The sequence below is a fragment of the Halichoerus grypus genome, chromosome 7, assembly GCF_964656455.1.
Source record: "Halichoerus grypus chromosome 7, mHalGry1.hap1.1, whole genome shotgun sequence".
NCBI lineage: Eukaryota > Metazoa > Chordata > Mammalia > Carnivora > Phocidae > Halichoerus > Halichoerus grypus.
The window spans coordinates 108,240,958-108,255,168 of record NC_135718.1 but is presented as its reverse complement, the minus strand read 5'-3'; the positions used below and the strand labels follow the sequence as shown (position 1 = coordinate 108,255,168).

The 14,211-nt window shown below is 44.3% G+C and overlaps 1 protein-coding gene across 14 annotated transcripts in view; it reads right to left on the bottom strand.

Annotated features, from left to right (window-relative positions):
• Window positions 1-14,211, bottom strand: part of FAM20B (FAM20B glycosaminoglycan xylosylkinase) — a 42,450-nt gene that overhangs the window by 15,487 nt on the left and 12,752 nt on the right. For all 14 annotated transcript variants that reach the window (XM_078078031.1, XM_036120941.2, XM_036120938.2 and 11 more), the window contains 3 exons: window positions 12,361-12,868; window positions 6,967-7,053; window positions 3,628-3,737 (listed from right to left, as the gene is read on the bottom strand). In XM_078078031.1, the coding sequence (XP_077934157.1) occupies window positions 3,628-3,737; window positions 6,967-7,053; window positions 12,361-12,737 (574 nt within the window). In that variant the 5' untranslated portion in view covers window positions 12,738-12,868. The remainder of the gene's footprint in view (window positions 1-3,627; window positions 3,738-6,966; window positions 7,054-12,360; window positions 12,869-14,211) is intronic.

The window sequence follows — 14,211 nt, the reverse complement described above, 5'->3', positions numbered from 1 at the left end:
TTCCTAAGACAGCTAACAGCTTTGTTATACACTGAGTCATCCAATCCAGGAACTGGGGAGTCATTCTTAATTTTTTCTTTCTCTCTCAGTTGTCCCACTCAGCCCAAATGTTCACCAAATTCGTACCATTCTAATTGCTGAGTGTCTCTTAACGCTTCCTCCCCGCTGTCCTTGCTCGAGCCGTGACTCGCCCTGCACCCGCGGGGGTACGGCAGCCGCCACATCCTTCCAGCCCTCACCTCACCCCCCTCCCAGGGCGGCCTCCACGATGCTGCCGCGGCCGGTCTTCCAGCACTCCAATCTGATTTTCCCAAGCTCCAGCTCTTTTCATGGCCTCCGAGTGTCTAAGGAAAAAGTGTCCCGTTCTAAGCCTGCTGCACGAGGCCCGTCGGTGACACTGTCCTGACCACCTGCCTTCCTCCCTCACCAGCCCCATATCTCCCTTCACTTCGGCTCAACTACACAGTCCCCTGAGCTTGCCACGGGCTTCTCTCGCTTCTCGTCACCCTTGTCTACGTGCTGTCCTCCACCTGAAGCAGGGTTAACTCAGAGCCTGTGCACTGGATGGGAACAAAATTACATTCTTATTTTCATTAACTTCTTTTTTTTTTTTAAAGATTTATTTGTTTTTGAGAGAGAGCATGTACGAGTTGAGGGGGGAGGGGCAGAGCGAGAGGGAGAGAGAGACTCTGTGCTGAGTGTGGAGCCCGACATGGGGCTCAATCCCACGACCCTGAGATCACAACCCGAGCTGAAACGAAGAGTTGGATGCTTGGTTGACTGAGCCACCCAGGCGCCCCTTTACTTTCATTAACTTCTATCTGAAACTCAGCATTCCTTCAATTATGATAGTAGGAAGCAAACCATGGTGGTATTAGCATTACCTGTGACTTTTTCACCAGAAGAAACCACAGACTTTTCATAGCATATCAACCACTGCTGCAGACACTGCAAAGTATCATTTATACTCAGTCTGAAATTATGAGTTACTGGATCACTGCTAGATCTGTTATTTAATGTGTTAAATAATAACGAAGCACATGCTAGTATATTGCAAACTTTGAATTTTTGATAACAAAACCAGATTTCAGTATTATTGGTTTCATTTGTAAGTCTATGTATTCGAATGTATGCATTTAAAAACACTATTGTGAGGAAAGATCCCCAAGCTTCTCTAGCATGCCAAGAGTCCATAGTACAAAAAAGGTTAAGAGTCTCAACACCTAGGACATTCTACTGTACCTCCCTGGGGGATTGCTATTCTCCCTTTAAGACCTGGATGAAACACCACCTTCACCAAGGAACCAACACCTTGACCCGCGCATCTCCCCTTTCCGTCCACACTGTCACAGGCCCTCTGTACATGTCTGGTTTCCCCACCAGACAAAGCTCCTTGAAGGCAGGGAGGTGTCATTCATTTCTGGATATTCAGCACCTAGTTCAGAGCCTACCACACAGAAGTGAAATAACATTGTGTTGAAAGAATATAAGCAGATGAAATATGTGACAGTCTGAAAATCCAGGTCTGAATCCTGGCTAAGAGGTAGTAGCTACGTGACTCAGGAAAGTCCTCGAACTCTTCTGAGCCTCTTTCTCAGTATAAAATGTGGGTAAATCTCCCTTACTTACTGCACTCTGTCAAGAGGATCAAAACAAGGTAACTGTGTGAAAGTGCTTTGTCAAGCTGCAAGGGTTATGCAGAATTTAGTTGTTATTATATCAAGTTATCTAAAAATACCAAGTTATCTAAGAACATATTTTTAAAAATTGTGCTAAGGTCAGCTCATTATTTAAAGCCTATCTCCCGTGCAATCCCTCTATCTGCCCGAATGTTTGTGTACCCCCAAATTCAGATGTTGAACCCCTAATCCCAGTGTGGTGGTATCTGGAGGTGGGACTGTTGGGAGGAGCCCTCACGCTGGGATTAGTGCCCTTCTAAGAAGAGACAGGAGTGATGATTCCTCTCTCATTCTCTCTCTGCCGTGTGAGGACACAGCAAGACAGTGGCTGACTATAAACCAGGACGAGGGTCCTCACCAGAACCCAAGCGTGCTGGCACCCTGATTCGGACTTCCCACCTCCAAAACTGTGAGGAATAAATCTCTACTGTTTAAGCCACATCGTCCATGATTGTCTGTGACGGCAGCCCCCACTAAGACCCCGTCCTGCACTGCAGGCTGTATCCAGGAGCTCATTCCCCGAAGGTACCAATCCTCTGTACTTTCAGGTCTTCAGGCCCTCATTCTCATTATGACTTCCTATTATTTTGCCTCATGCCTTTTCCTCTTTGCTGCCTGGGTAGCTCTTATTGATTCTTCAATAATCAGTCTAGTTGCTAACAGCCTCCTCTACAAACCTTTGCCTGGCCTCTCCATCCCCCACCCCTGGCACCATGTATGAGAGTTAACCTTCTGTGAGTTTCCAGAGAGCTGGGACTCTGGCCTATTCTTCCTGACCTCCTCTCATCCATCAGGAATTCATGTCTACCTGAGCATAAAATTGGACAAGCAAAAGTGATTAGAAAACATATGAAACAAATCAGTGACACCGTCCGCTTTGGATTATTTGTAAGACCAGCCTTAGCCTTAGCCTTGTAGGTTTAAATTCTGAAAGATGACTCTGTCACAAGTCCTTTAAATATTCAATTTCACCTCATTTCAAATACAAATCTATTCATTCTAGCAAAGCGAGGTGAGACCCATCTGGCAATGTCTGTTTCAACAGTCCTATTGTAAAGCCGAGCACTGCGTCATTGAGAATGTCACCACAATGAGGCTGAGACAAGAGACCCCGACCCCTCTGACGTCTTCCCATTCTCACTGTGTCCATGAGGAGAACAGGAGTAAGAATTTTAGCTCGGATGCCTTACTCAGAGCGAAAGAACAGAGCACCGAGGCCAGAGGGACCAGGGTCAAGTCCATGCACAGTGGGTTACAGGCTGACCCTTGCACAGTAGCAGGGCAGTGGTGACCTTCCAGGCCCAAACCCAACCCTCCAAGGGCATTTCTGACCCTCCTTCAGAGCTGCCTTACAGTTCCCTCAATTCTAAAGAGACAGTTCCCAAGAGAGTACACGTATATGAAAAAACCACCAAGTCAATGATATACATACAATAACGGATTTAGGCCAAAATCTGAGTTTGAGATTTACTTTAAGATCAGGCAGCAGGAGAGGTGTCTGGATGGCTCAGTCGGTTAAGCGGCTGCCTTCAGCTCAGGTCATGTACCCAGGGTCCTGGGATCGAGTCCCGCCATAAGGCTCCCTGCTCAGTAGGGAGCCTGCTTCTGCCCCCTCCCCCTGCTCATGCTTGCTCTCTCCCTTAAATAAATAAAACCTTAAAAAAAAAATCAGGCAGAAGCAAGTAAAGTTATTACCTACTTACACTATCAGTAAATGACCTCACTTCCTAACTTCACAGACACAACCAAGTACGTTAGGGAAAATTTTCACTTTCTGGCCACCTACTGTTAGATCCATTACCCCCAGGAGCCTGAAAACAAGTGGCCCAATTTGCTTTTGTAGTCCCTTGAGTTCTTCAATTCTTAAAAGTCACAAACCAGCTTGCTCAATGATGTCCCGCTTAACTTATTAACTATTCCCCTATTTAAATGTCCTCTATAATCTTACCTACGGTTAGGAAGGTGCTCAAGAGCTGCTCCGTGGCAACGGGCTTGATCTCTGTCCGTAGATTAACAAATCTGCCAACCACCAAGGGGGCTCGGCGGAAACCCAGAATCCTAGTTTGGGAGGTTGAAGAACAGAAGAGAAAAATCTTTGGGGGGTGTATTTTATAAAGTAGTCTTAGAAAAGATATTGCTGATCGGTAGGTATATATATGTATATTTATACTTATACGTATTTTAAAGATTTTATTTTTTTAAAGTAATCTCTACCCCCAACGTGGGGCTTGAACTCACGACCCTGAGATCAAGAGTCTCATGCTCTACTGACTGAGCCAGGCCGGCACCCCTGCAGGTATATATATTTTAAAGGTACATATATTTATAAGTTTAATATCAATATGTATGTAATGTATTTTAATATGCACTTCAGCAAAAAGGATAAGGCAAATCTAGCAAAATGTGAGCAACTGCTAAATCTGGGGAATGGGTACATGGGTTCATTAAACTATTCTAATTTGTTAGAAATTTTTCATAGTAAAACTTTTAAATAAATTTTAACAAAGCATCAAAAAAAAATGGGCTTAAACCCATATAAAGGTTCTAAGCTTTGGATAAAAGCACATTGACAGAAAACTATACAGATTAATCTAAAAGGATAAGCCCATAGGACAACTAAATACAGATATATTTGAAGATACTTCTCTCTAATGGTCTAAAAATACAACCTGATGGTTGAGCAAAATCATTTTTAAAAAAATGAAATTTCCTGGCTAAAAAATACACACTCACTGAAGAAAAGTTGGAGGGGCAGGATTTGGAACATACAGAAAAGTTATGATGAAGGAAATAAAGATCATCCATAATTCCACAGCCCAGAAATAACTACTGACATTTTGGCATATGAGCATTTTTTCCTTTACACACATATATATAAACACATACATACACACTCTTGTGTATAGACACACAATTAAGATTATATTATACGCAGTTTTGTATCCTGCTTTTCACTCATTGTTATGAGCCTTTTCTCATGTCATGATAAAACCTTTCAAAACAGCTGCACAAAGAAATAATCCATTGTTCAGGGCTCCTGACTGTCTTAAACTCAATCTTCGAAAAGCCACAAAAGCAAGTAGATCAACAGATGGGTCAAAATAACAGAAAAATCAAGAGAACCTCCCGAGGCCAGAGAAGGTGGTTAAATCCTAATGTAATGGAGAAACAGCAACCCAGAGCAGAAAAGGATCAGGAGCCGTGGATGGCAAAGAGAGTGGGGAAGTCCTTTTTCTCCCCACTGACCACGCCAGGCCAACGACCAGCAGTCAGTGCAGTGCTAAGGGGCCATGTCACTTGAGCTCGGCTGGGGTAGCAGTTAACAAAACGGGTAGGGGGCTGGGCTAGAGAAGAACTTTCTGACTTTGAGGTAGGGAAGGACTTTTAAATGCAAGACCCCCCAGAGCACAAGTCATGAACTAAAACATTAGTATATTTAATTAACATCAAAGGGAGTGATTTCTGTACAAAGACTATTTCACTTTAACGAATAGGTGTTGTGCTATGAAAAGATAAGGAGATGTTAAATTTTGCTAATAATAACTGGGGAAAAACAAATAACTAACAATGAGGTACCATTTTACATAGATTAACACAAATTCGTGTGTTGGATGAAATACTGGTTTATGAAATATTGGTATAGATAGGAGAAAATGATCTTCATGCATTGCTGGTGCCCATCAATTGGGAAATAGGGTTTGGGAATGAAGACAACAGGGAAACAAATGAGCTCTTGGAAAGACTGATTCTAGCATGCCTTTAAGCGAGAAGCAGGATTTACCTAATTCTCTACCACTAGGTCCTAAAAGAGGCAGTGAAAATTCATGGTATTGTGAACAAACATTTATTTAACCTTTTCCATTATCACTCGATATTTAGACTGCTACTAGTTTTCTACTACTGAAAACTCTACGGCTAAGATCCTGGATATATGTAACTTTGGATTTCATTACTTCTCCAGGGTACTTCCTAGAAATACCTTCGTAGAAATATCTTAGATATTTGAGTAAAAAGGTAGTTACTCATCCAAAGGGTAGGAGCATTCAGGTTTCCAATACATAATGCCAGAGTTCTTCAAAAGATTGAACTGATTAACAATGCCACAAGCTGCATCGGAATCTCAATGCATTCCTGCCAATAAAATACTTTTTTTTTTTTTTTTTAAATCCTGCCATTTTCAGCAGAAGAAAATAGTATCCCATTGTTTCAACTGGATTTGTTCTTGTTACTGGTGAGGATGAACCACCACCCCCACCCCCCGCCCACCATATTTATCAGCAACTGATAATTTCTATTCACTCAATTGTGTCCTTAGATCATTTTCTATTAAAGTTTTAGCATATATATAGATTTGTATAAACATTTATATATTAAAGTTGTTAATGCTTGGATTACATTAGATTCAAGTATTTTCTCCTAGTTTGCTTTCAAATTTCATTTGATGGTTCCTGATATAGAAGTTAATTGTATTTAGCTGAGTCTACTGAATAGCTTTTCCTTTGCAATTTTTCAATTATTGCTTTTATGCCTAGAAAATCCTTCCTAATCCAGAAAAAGACAAAAATTCACCTTTATTTTCTTCTGGTTTTCTTTATATATTCATTTAACAAATATCATGAATATTTCTTTTAAAGTCTGTCAATATGCCCTGATGGAGATGTTGCTCAGACTGGGAAGTGAGCTACCAGACATTCCTGTTACCAGGCTCCCGGCTAGCCCAGCCCCGTGGTGAAAAAAATATTAATCTTCCTAGTTAGCTTACACATTTCGAATGTATATCCATTTTTCTTTTGGAATTATTCTGGTTACTGAAGCCAAGCATATTTTGTATGAAGGCCAATAAAATTCATTATATATGTCATGCTGTATGCTTCTAGCATATGGGGATAAGTATTACTTACTTAAAACAAAAATAAAGCAAAACAAACAAACCAAAAAAACAGTACTCTCAGGCCCAATTAATGATCAATTCAATTTAGGGACTTAAGTTCCAACTCTGGTTTTCATCCTGCCATTGTATTTACCAAGAATATCTTCACTCATGGTGGCATACCAGAATGAAATGACCTTAAATAGTATAAAGGGAAGATATCTACTCTGGTATTCCGAGAACCACCCAGATTGCGAAGGACTCGTGCAAATTTAGTGGAATCCGTCCATCAGCTATCTCAAGTAGGTACCAAGTCGAAGTTATGAGTGTTGCTCCCTTTAGGAGTCCACAAGTCCTCTCCAAGAGGTTTTTAAAAAAGGAAACAAAGCAAACGTAACCCTCCGTGATGACACATACCTGTCCAAGTGAAAGGCTGCTACCTCTGCATTGTGTCTATCATAACCAGCATAGGGCTCCCCTTCTACCACATAGTCTCGGTTATACCTGCAGAGTGAATGGGAAGCACAGATGTAGACGTGAATTACATCGGCACCGCACAAGACAGCAGAACAGAATGTTAGCAAGCCTGACTCCGCCCTACGGACACCTTCCCTGTCAAACCTGAGCAGAGGTGTGGATTCGGACGAATCACTGGTAGAGGGGGTGAAGATGAAGTGGAGAAGGGAAACTAGATTTCTCTATCTGCTGCAGCAGTCACTCTATGAATAAAACATGCGAGATGCTATTTCTACCCCTCTTTCCATGGAGTTTAAGTAAAACTCAAAGAGGGCAAGGACTATCTCTGTGTCTCTACCTATAGTTGGTGCTTAATAAATGTTTGCTAACATTTTTATTAGACTGAACTGAAGAAATGAAGGGAAACATACAATTAAAATGTTTGTGTTACCAGAATGGCTATGGCAAGGCTTATAAGAGAAGTTTAAATTTCTTGGAAATAAACGGTCTTGATATGCCTCAGTGTTCGTTTAATGAGTAAGCAAAGGTGCATTTGAAAAAAGCTGTTTGAATAACCATCCTCTTTTTCTGTGTTTACATTTATGATGATGTAGCGGCAGGAATATTGGACTGGCGTGACAGCCAGGTGTATGGTTCTGTCATTACCTGTCTGGGTAACCTTGAGCTAAACTGTTCTCTTCTCTGGGTCTTAGATTCTACATCTATAACATACTAGGGGCTGGACTAGGGGGCAATTTCTAAGATCTCTTTCATCTCAAACTCCACTCTGATGATTTTTCCATCACATGCATGACATAAACAAAAGATAATAAAAGCTGGCATATTTCTTTCTACCAATCATAAAGACATACCATTTAATGGTTAATCGGGAAGAAAGAGACACTAAATCCGCTTATGACCTCTACTGTTCGCCTGCATTTCCCCGAATCAAAAGACCTATTAGGCTTTACAGGCAAGTGTAAAATAGAAATGAACGGAAGCTGGAGGGAAGAGGAGCTGCTCCGCTGGGGACACCTGGATAGGGGGAGTGGGAGACGGTGCCGTCAAAGGCTGTGAGCTTCAGTGTAAATGACCTTGGCGTCTAAAGTGAAACGAACCATGCCCACAAAACACCTTTTCAAGGCAAAGTGACGGAACACTTCTGTCAGAAGACAGCCGTGCGTCACCCCCCGGTTGGAGGCCAGTTTCTTCTTAGCATGGTCAGTATCCTCAAGCGTCGCTTGCTCATTCCTAGTGTCAAAGCATTGGTCAGGCTACCTAGGATTCCACTGGCTGCCTCCCCAATAAAGCCTCCATTTTTAAACAGAACTGCAGCAAAAGCGGACATTATTCGAGCACGTCTCTCTCCACCACAGCTGCAGGCTGTCCGCAGAGCTGGGGGACAGTCCTGAACACTTTCTCTGTCGGGACTCCAGCGGAGCCACAGGGACATGTGTGCGCTGTGCGGTCCACTCCTTCCAGTGAAACGTTCGAGACCTTTCCAAAACCTTGAAAGGTGGCTCGGGGTGGAATGTTAAACCCTAGGGGAATCCAGGGACGTTGGGGGTGGCCTGGAGGGGAAGGGAGGGAAAGAAGAGGGAAGGAATAAGAATGAAAGAGCTGCGGCAGAGTCAGGAGGTCTGACTCCCTGGCTCCCCGTGGGCTGTGTGAACCGTGGCGCGTCCCAACTCTGCGTCTCACCCGTCAAAGGAGCAGCCGGCCCGGCCGGCCCATCCCCAAGGTCCCTTCCCGCACACGCTAGGATCACTCACTCACGTCTCCCCACTCTGAGGCCTACCCTGCCATCTTGTTGCCTTCCCACCGTGACTGCAGGCTTTGCCTGTGAAAGCCCATCTACTTCCAGAAGGCTGACAGCTACACTGAGGAAAAAAAAAAAATCACTTTTCTAATGTGAGGCAAAACGTGCAAATAAAAGCATCACTGTCTTCCCATAAATTCCACCCACCACGCGCGTCTCCTGTCTCTGACAGGAGGACACGGCCATCCGGGCTCCGGAAGCGCAGGAACCACAAGTGGCTCGTAAAGAAGGGTGCCCGCGCCGCCGCAGCAGCAGGGGCACGGGGCCTCCTCTCAGCAGAGAGTGATCCATCTTGTCACTGGCAGAGCAGCAAAATTCATACACTAACTGCCAATAAATCACTCCTACCCTTCTGCTGAAGGACATCGGCGTCTGACCAAGGACATTAATTTGCACTTACACTAGGACTAAATAGCCTCGGAGGCTCCCAGGGTCAGAATAGCAATTTGCTGGGCGTCTCGGGGCCAGAGTCAATTTCTACAAGCACCGAGACGTGTACCCACCGTCCGCAGCCTGCGACAGTGCCGGGTGTAACCAGCGCAGGTCGGCGTGGGCCGTGACCGAGGGCGCGACCCCCCCACCACAGGGCCCCTGCAGCTGGTGGGTGGGGGGAGGACAGTTCCCTGGGGCTGGGAGTGATGTGGGCTGGGGGGGTGCGGGGACCAGTGGGGCAGGAATCGAGAGCAGGGTGTAGAGGGGAGGACTGGACTGCCAGGGGTGGACCATGACGCTGTGGAGGCTGGGTTTTGTCCGGTGAGCAACGGGCGGTCCCCGGACGTTTTAAAGCTGGGAACACAGTGCTCACATGGGCATTTGGAGGGGGAATGAAAGGGGCCCTCAGCAAAAGACAAAAGCAGGGTGTGGTAGAGGGAGGTAAGGGGACGGCTGCAGTGGTGGAAAGAAACGGGAGATGAAGCGACAGTGACCAGGTTAGTTTGTGCGGTTCTCTGCTGCCACCTCCCCTGGTCACCAGCCGGGCCTCCCCTCCCTCCACTTCTACCCGGTCTGAACACCCTGGGCCTCCCTGCCAAGCGCCTGGACTAGCACGGACAGAGCGCACTACCCAGAGTACCAGCCTTCTAACGCCTCCTGCTGGCCCACCTTACCCCCAGTGGCCCCCGTACAGACGGTGCTTGTGCAGGGGACATCCTCTTCTTTAAACATGAAATGCCCACAGCTCATCTCTGTACGTGAATTTCATTTTTGTTTTTAGTTTGCCTTCTTTCTGCTCACACTGCTGCTCGCCCAGGCCACCAACCAAGACGTCAAGGACTACATTTCAAAACTAAGCTAGTGATTTTTGATGATGGGTGCTGCATGTCATCACACTTACAGGAAGGCAAACAAACTGAAGAGAACTACACGTGTGTGGCAGAACACCAGCCGCTCAGACTCAGATCCCAATGCCACTTACGGCGGGATGACCCTGTCAAGTTAGTTACTCTCCCTCAGCCTCAGTTTCTTACTCTAGAAATAAGAGGTGTAACTGCCCACAGTTGTGATGGAGGCTGAAAGCATGGACAGAGACAAAAGTATTTAGTGTGGTGCCTGGTGAACGGTGTGCGTCCAATGGAAAATATATCACAAGGCCCACGTAACACTTTTTCCACATCACCTGCCAATCAGACTTTTCTATTCTCCAAAAGCATACTGTATTTTTAACTTTCCTAATTTCCATGTCTTCCATACATCACACTTCCCAGTTCCAGGCAAATGCAGACTTCCTCCCTTTCTGGGATCCCAATAGATTTGCTCTCCGGCTGCCTATTACCTACTGATGGTAGGGTTGTGAAGACGGCTAAGCTAACTACTTTTGTCACAGTTGAATTTTGTACACCTTTACCCCATATTTCTTATCCCACCCCAGCAAGAGACTCAAAAGCTCTATTAAGGAATGAAAAAAACGTTTAGTACACAGAAAATTTCAGACATTACCAACTTTGAGAAAATTCACTGGTAACTAATTCCTGGCAAAAGAATATGAATCACCATCATGTTAACCTATTTCAAATTCATATACTCACAGAAAACTATTTAAAAATTGCCACACAAATTATCTCTGTAGAGCCTTTGAGAAGTCCCCAAGGGATCACTGTCTAACAACATACAACTCAGCTCACTTTCTCAGATTTTGGACTGAGGGAGCTAAAATGCTCAGTTCTCTCCTTAAAACAGGTAGAACAACAATAAGGCATCACTACACACATATCAGAATGGCTAAAATCCAAAACACTGACAACACAAAATGTTAGTGAGGAAGTGGAGTAACAGGAACTCTCATTTCATTGCTGGTGGGAATGCAAAAGAGTACAGCTACTTTGGAAGACAGTTTGGCAGTTTCTTACAAAATTAAACATACTCTTAGCATATGATCCAGCAATCATGCTCCTTGGTATTTAACCAAATGAGCTGAAAACTTCCATCTACAAAAAACGTGCACATGAATGTTTACAGTAGCTTTATTCATATTTGCCAAAATGTGGAAGCAACCAAGATGTTCTTCAGTAGGTAAATGGATAAACAAAATGTGGTACATCCAAACAATGCAATATTGTTCAGTAATAAAAAGAAATGAGTATCAATCCACAAAAGGACGTGGAGGAAACTTAAATGCACATTGCTAAGTGAGAGAAGCCAATCCGAAAAGGCTACAAAGGTATGATTCCAATTATATAGCACTCTGCAGAAGGCCAAACTATGGAGACTGTAAAAAGATCAGTTGTTGCCAGGGGTTTGGGGGCGGGGAGGAACAGAAGGATGAGTAAGTGGAACATAGGGGATTTTTAGGGCAGGGAAGCTGTTCTGTAGGATACTGTAACGGTAGATACTTGTCATTATATGTTTATCAAAATCCACAGAATGTACCACACAGAGCGTGAACCTTACTGCAAACAATGAACTTTAGTTAATAAATTAATACTGGCTCATCAACTGTAACAAATGTGGTACACTAATAGATGTCAATAATGGGGACACTGGGGGTAGGTGGGGGAGCTCTCTACACTTTCCTCTTGATTTTTCTGTAAACCTAAAACTGCTCCAAAAAATAAAGTTTATTAATTGAAACAAAACCCATGTGAAAGAATCATAGCTTCAGTACCTCAAGGGGACTTTAGTCACCTGCCCAAACCCACTCCAGCTCTGGCTAACTCCGGCTCTACCGCATCCCTGACATGTGGTTAGTTATCCAGCCTCCAACTGCACACTTTTGGTGACAAGTCACTTAGTTCCTAACCAGTTCATTTTGTATCGCTCACATCTGGCACAAAGCACACATTTGGTAAATTCAGAAATCAAGGAGAGCTTTAAGTGTAAAACGTTCAAGTCTTATACAGAACCAAAACACGTTCCCATAAATTGCCCCTACTCGAAGAATCACAGAACATTAAGAGCTAGAAAATACTTCAGAGATCTTGTGGTCTACTCTTCTCATTTTATTGAAGAGAACACCAAGAGAAGGAGATGAAGTCTTATATAAATTGCAAGCTATGTGAATCAACCAACTAGCACACAGAACTTCCAACATGAAGACTTACCGTTTAGGTTTGAAGACAACTTTCTGTCCTCCTTCAAGTATGAGTAAGGCTTTCAGTTGTGTCCCTTTATAACCCACATCAGCTTTAATGATTTTCTTGGTGGCCATGGCATGCATGATTGCCCCCAGCTCTGGTGTCTCTTCTGGGTACACTTCCCGGGGAACCACCCACTGGGCTGCAATCTCCCAGGGAGACTGCAAGGTGTGGTCCAGCTTGGGCACCAGCTCCACCCGCAAGCCAGCCATCATTCTGTGAAAAGCCCTCTGGTCCTCTCGGTTTGCAGCTGATGTGTCTAGGTTGTCAATCAGGAAAACTTTGGTGAAGATAAAGATGACAAGAAGAATTGCTAACAGCACGACTCGCTGCTTTAGCTTCATGTTGACCTCTTTTCCTTCTCCCCTGACCCACTCTCTCACTTATCAAGGAGAGCAGGTGGTGATGGTCAGCAAGGAGAGTCCATGATTATGCAGACTGGTCCATTTCTTCACTGGAGCGCCTCCCACAATTCCTGCAAGCCCAAGTACAAAGCAAAATTCAGTCAGAGATTCTGTCCCTTCCACCCCGGAATCTTTCACAAGCCTCCAACATATTACACATTGTTTTATCCTTGCTAATCCCATGCTTGAGAAGACCCAATAGTTTAAAACGAACTAGTGTGGGGAAGGACTTCATAGGTAAGAACCAGGTACAATAGAATTTTTAAAGCAAATTCTCCTGTTTTAATAGGGTGCAGAGTCAGCTAGGATCCATTGGACTGGCTACAAATTCCAGAACACCAACACAATGAGAAAAAGCACAACAAAAGCAACATGAAGAGATGCCTAACTCCTTCACTTTCATTTTTACCTTTCAAAATCCATAAATGACTTTTGAACAAACCACCAGTATTAGGAAACTTTCCAGTTCTTATCTTCTCTAAATGTATGTTTTATGACATGTTGTAAGTCAGGAACTCCTAAAAACGCCACAGAGGATCCAGAGGAGAGCAGTCACTCCTCTGAATCCAAATCCCCAGCCACCCTGGAAGTGTCCTGTCTGTTGCTCACATATTTAAATACAACACCCAGATGTGTAGCTCTACTTCATCAGTCCTCCACTAATTATTTTTCAAAATTAAAATCCCTGTAAATTAGGAGTAATCAAATCTGGATAAATTAAGCAAAGGAAAAACATATCCCTATCCCATCTAGCTATTAGTAGAACACGACCAGAAAACGAAAGAAACCTGGTGCTATAGCAACACTATGGAGTCTGGACTGGTCGGGCACAGGACAAAGGGACTGATGCCACAGATGTCAAGCAGACCTGACACTCCGGTCAGGTCTCAAGCTCAGAGACTCCAAACACTAGATTTCTGCAAGGGTGTCAAGCACACACAGTTCAGTCTCACTTGCATGCTGACAGGTGGCTTTCCGCTCCGCGCAGGAGCCTCCGTGCTGTATGCGTACGCACGGCACAGCCCTGGGCTGAGACAAAGGGGACAGGAAGGTAACAGGGAGCGGCTTGACTCCAATTCCATTAACAACTCAAACCATTAATCAAAGACATAATGCCGGTACAAACGACACGGCAGACTCGCACCCCAACTGGAGACCCCGTTCGTTTGCAGGAAGAGGTGGAAGGTGAGAGTCGAAGTCAAACTCTAACGGTCGCCAGCCACCTGTTTTGTGTCATCCTCATCTCCTGGGAAGTACATAACACTTCTAGCTGAAGCAACGGTAATTCAAGTGCATCCAGAATGCAATTGTGAGGGTAGCGAGTTTGGTGTGAAACTCAGCACAAGGGTTCTGTGGGATTACAGGTACGAGCAGTGCGAGGAGAGCGGATTTCAGAGGTTTCTGCTCGTCCCAG